This window comes from Mandrillus leucophaeus, unplaced genomic scaffold (assembly GCF_000951045.1).
Source record: "Mandrillus leucophaeus isolate KB7577 unplaced genomic scaffold, Mleu.le_1.0 Scaffold274, whole genome shotgun sequence".
Lineage (NCBI taxonomy): Eukaryota > Metazoa > Chordata > Mammalia > Primates > Cercopithecidae > Mandrillus > Mandrillus leucophaeus.
The window spans coordinates 583,963-586,106 of record NW_012102854.1 but is presented as its reverse complement, the minus strand read 5'-3'; the positions used below and the strand labels follow the sequence as shown (position 1 = coordinate 586,106).

General features: G+C 40.2%; 1 protein-coding gene across 5 annotated transcripts in view; it reads right to left on the bottom strand.

Moving 5' to 3' along the window:
• ZNF566 (zinc finger protein 566) overlaps positions 1-2,144 on the bottom strand; it is a 56,200-nt gene that overhangs the window by 35,361 nt on the left and 18,695 nt on the right. For 4 of the 5 annotated variants that reach the window (XM_011984792.1, XM_011984794.1, XM_011984793.1 and 1 more), the window contains exon 2: positions 2,061-2,128. The exons of the other annotated variant lie outside the window; for it this stretch is intronic. In XM_011984792.1, coding sequence (XP_011840182.1) covers positions 2,061-2,069 — 9 coding nt within the window. In that variant the 5' untranslated portion in view covers positions 2,070-2,128. The remainder of the gene's footprint in view (positions 1-2,060; positions 2,129-2,144) is intronic. 5 annotated transcript variants of the gene reach the window in all.

Below are 2,144 nucleotides of genomic sequence, written 5' to 3'. Positions count from 1 at the left end.
TATACTGTTGATTTAACCAAAAACAGTGATATGGTAACGGTCGGGAAAAATGAAAGTGCAGTATGGGAATACAATGTTCCCTTTAACTTTGCAATCAATCAAGAGATAATGACTAAAGTGGGTTTATCAAAAAATGGTAGCAAACCAATTTTCAAGAGTTGCTTGGAGTGGGACTGGTAATGGGACAAAACCAGAAATGAACTACTTCCCTTGTAGACATGTGTAAAATTACTTGTAAAAAATTTGTATCTTAGAAAATAAAATTAGCATATAATTTAAGACTCTGATCCATTCCTATGCCAGACTATTATACAATAATAAATGTTCCTTGTTAAAACAAATACTATTCAAATTTGTTGTAACATAATTTGAATAATATTTATTATAAGCCTATAAATGATATCTGTTCTTTGGCCTTTAGAAATTCAGGCTGCAGGGGTTCTTTAAAGACCTCTCCAACACTGGCCCAATCTTATTTATAACCACCTACTGCCCAGCTGTAAATTCCCCTTATAACTAAGCTACAGAAAATTACTGAAGGGATGATCCAGTTTCACCGTTGGTATTAGTGACATCATTGTTTTTGTTTTTCAAACAGGGTCTTCTTCTGTCACCCAGGCTGAAGTGCAGTGGCATGATCACATCTCACTGCAGCCATGACTTCCTGGGCTCATGTGATCCTCCCACCTCTGCCTCCCGAGTAGCTGGGACTACAGGCGTGCACCAACAGGCCTGGCTAATTTTTGTATTTTTTGTAGAGACGGGGTTTGCCATGTTGCCCAGGCTAGTCACCTGGGTTCAAGCAAACCACCAGCCTCAACCTCCTAAAATGCTGGAATTACAGGTGTGAGTCACCACATTTGGCCACTGACGTCAATTTTTCATGGATGCTTAGTGAGGTGTGAGAGCTTTGTATGAACCACTAGTCACACTCTCGAACATAAAAGGCTCATTAACCAGGAGGCCTTGCCCTGTACTAGGACTGAAATCAAACAAAACCACAGTATGTATTTTCTTATTGGAAAACCCAGGTCTACGGAGCTAATGAGGGCTTTTCCCTATAAGGTGCCCCTAATTACTTATTTTCATCCCATCAAATCACTGTCCAAGCAAATTAGATTCATATTAATTCAATGTGGGGAACACATTTCTGTCCTATCAGGATTTTTGGTAGAAGCCTGAGATAGGAGATGCTGAAGGACTTCGTAAACGAGTATGTAAACATTGTTTAAAAGCGGGGGTAACTGGAGAGGAGACTGGGGTTGTTTAGGAGGAAATGCATGTCCTTTTCCTGACGGGGGCCCTGGAAACGAGTGTAAAAAAATTATTCCACACCTGATCTGGGTCAGATCATTTTTACATTACATAATTCTTAATCTCTTTATGGAAAGAAATAAGTATTCTTGATGCAATTGATAGGGGATTTTCTGATGGACATTAATCTAAATTAAAACTTCTTCAGAGAAATTTGTTATTCAACCACTTGGCTGACTAATACGTAACTGTGAGTTAAGAATATAAATTTTTTGCTGGGCACAGTGGCTCATGCCTGTAATCCCAGCTCTTTGGGAGGCTGAGGCAGGTGGATCGCTTGAGGTCAGGAGTTCGAGGCCAGCCTGGACAACATGGCAAAACCTCATCTCTACCAAAAATACAAAAATTAGCTGGGTGTGGTGGTGGGCGCCTGTAATCCCAGCTACTTAGGAGGCCGAAGTAAGAGAATCACTTGAACCCGGGAGGCAGAGGTTGCAGTGAGCCGAGATTGTGCCACTGTACTCCAGCCTAGAAGACAGAGCGAGACTCCATCTCAAATTAAAAAAAAAAGGGGGTGTGTGTGTAAATTTTCTAACAATGATTATCTAAGCAATTCTTTTTTTTCTATGAATTGGCCTGTTAGAGATCCTTTCCTTTACAACAAAATTCCGGCATTGCTCATAACCAAACTTTCTGAAAGGTGTTGTTTTTCTAACATCAAAAAGCATCATAATGAGGAAAACAAATGTTTACAGGTACTAGAGGTAAAAATCACTCTATCTGAGCAAAAGGAAACAGTATCTCACCTGAGCCATGGCTCTGATATTTGTAGAAAAGGACCTTCTCTTGGCTCTTCTTTTGGAGAAGAGTAGAGCTGGGAGAGGCAAAAG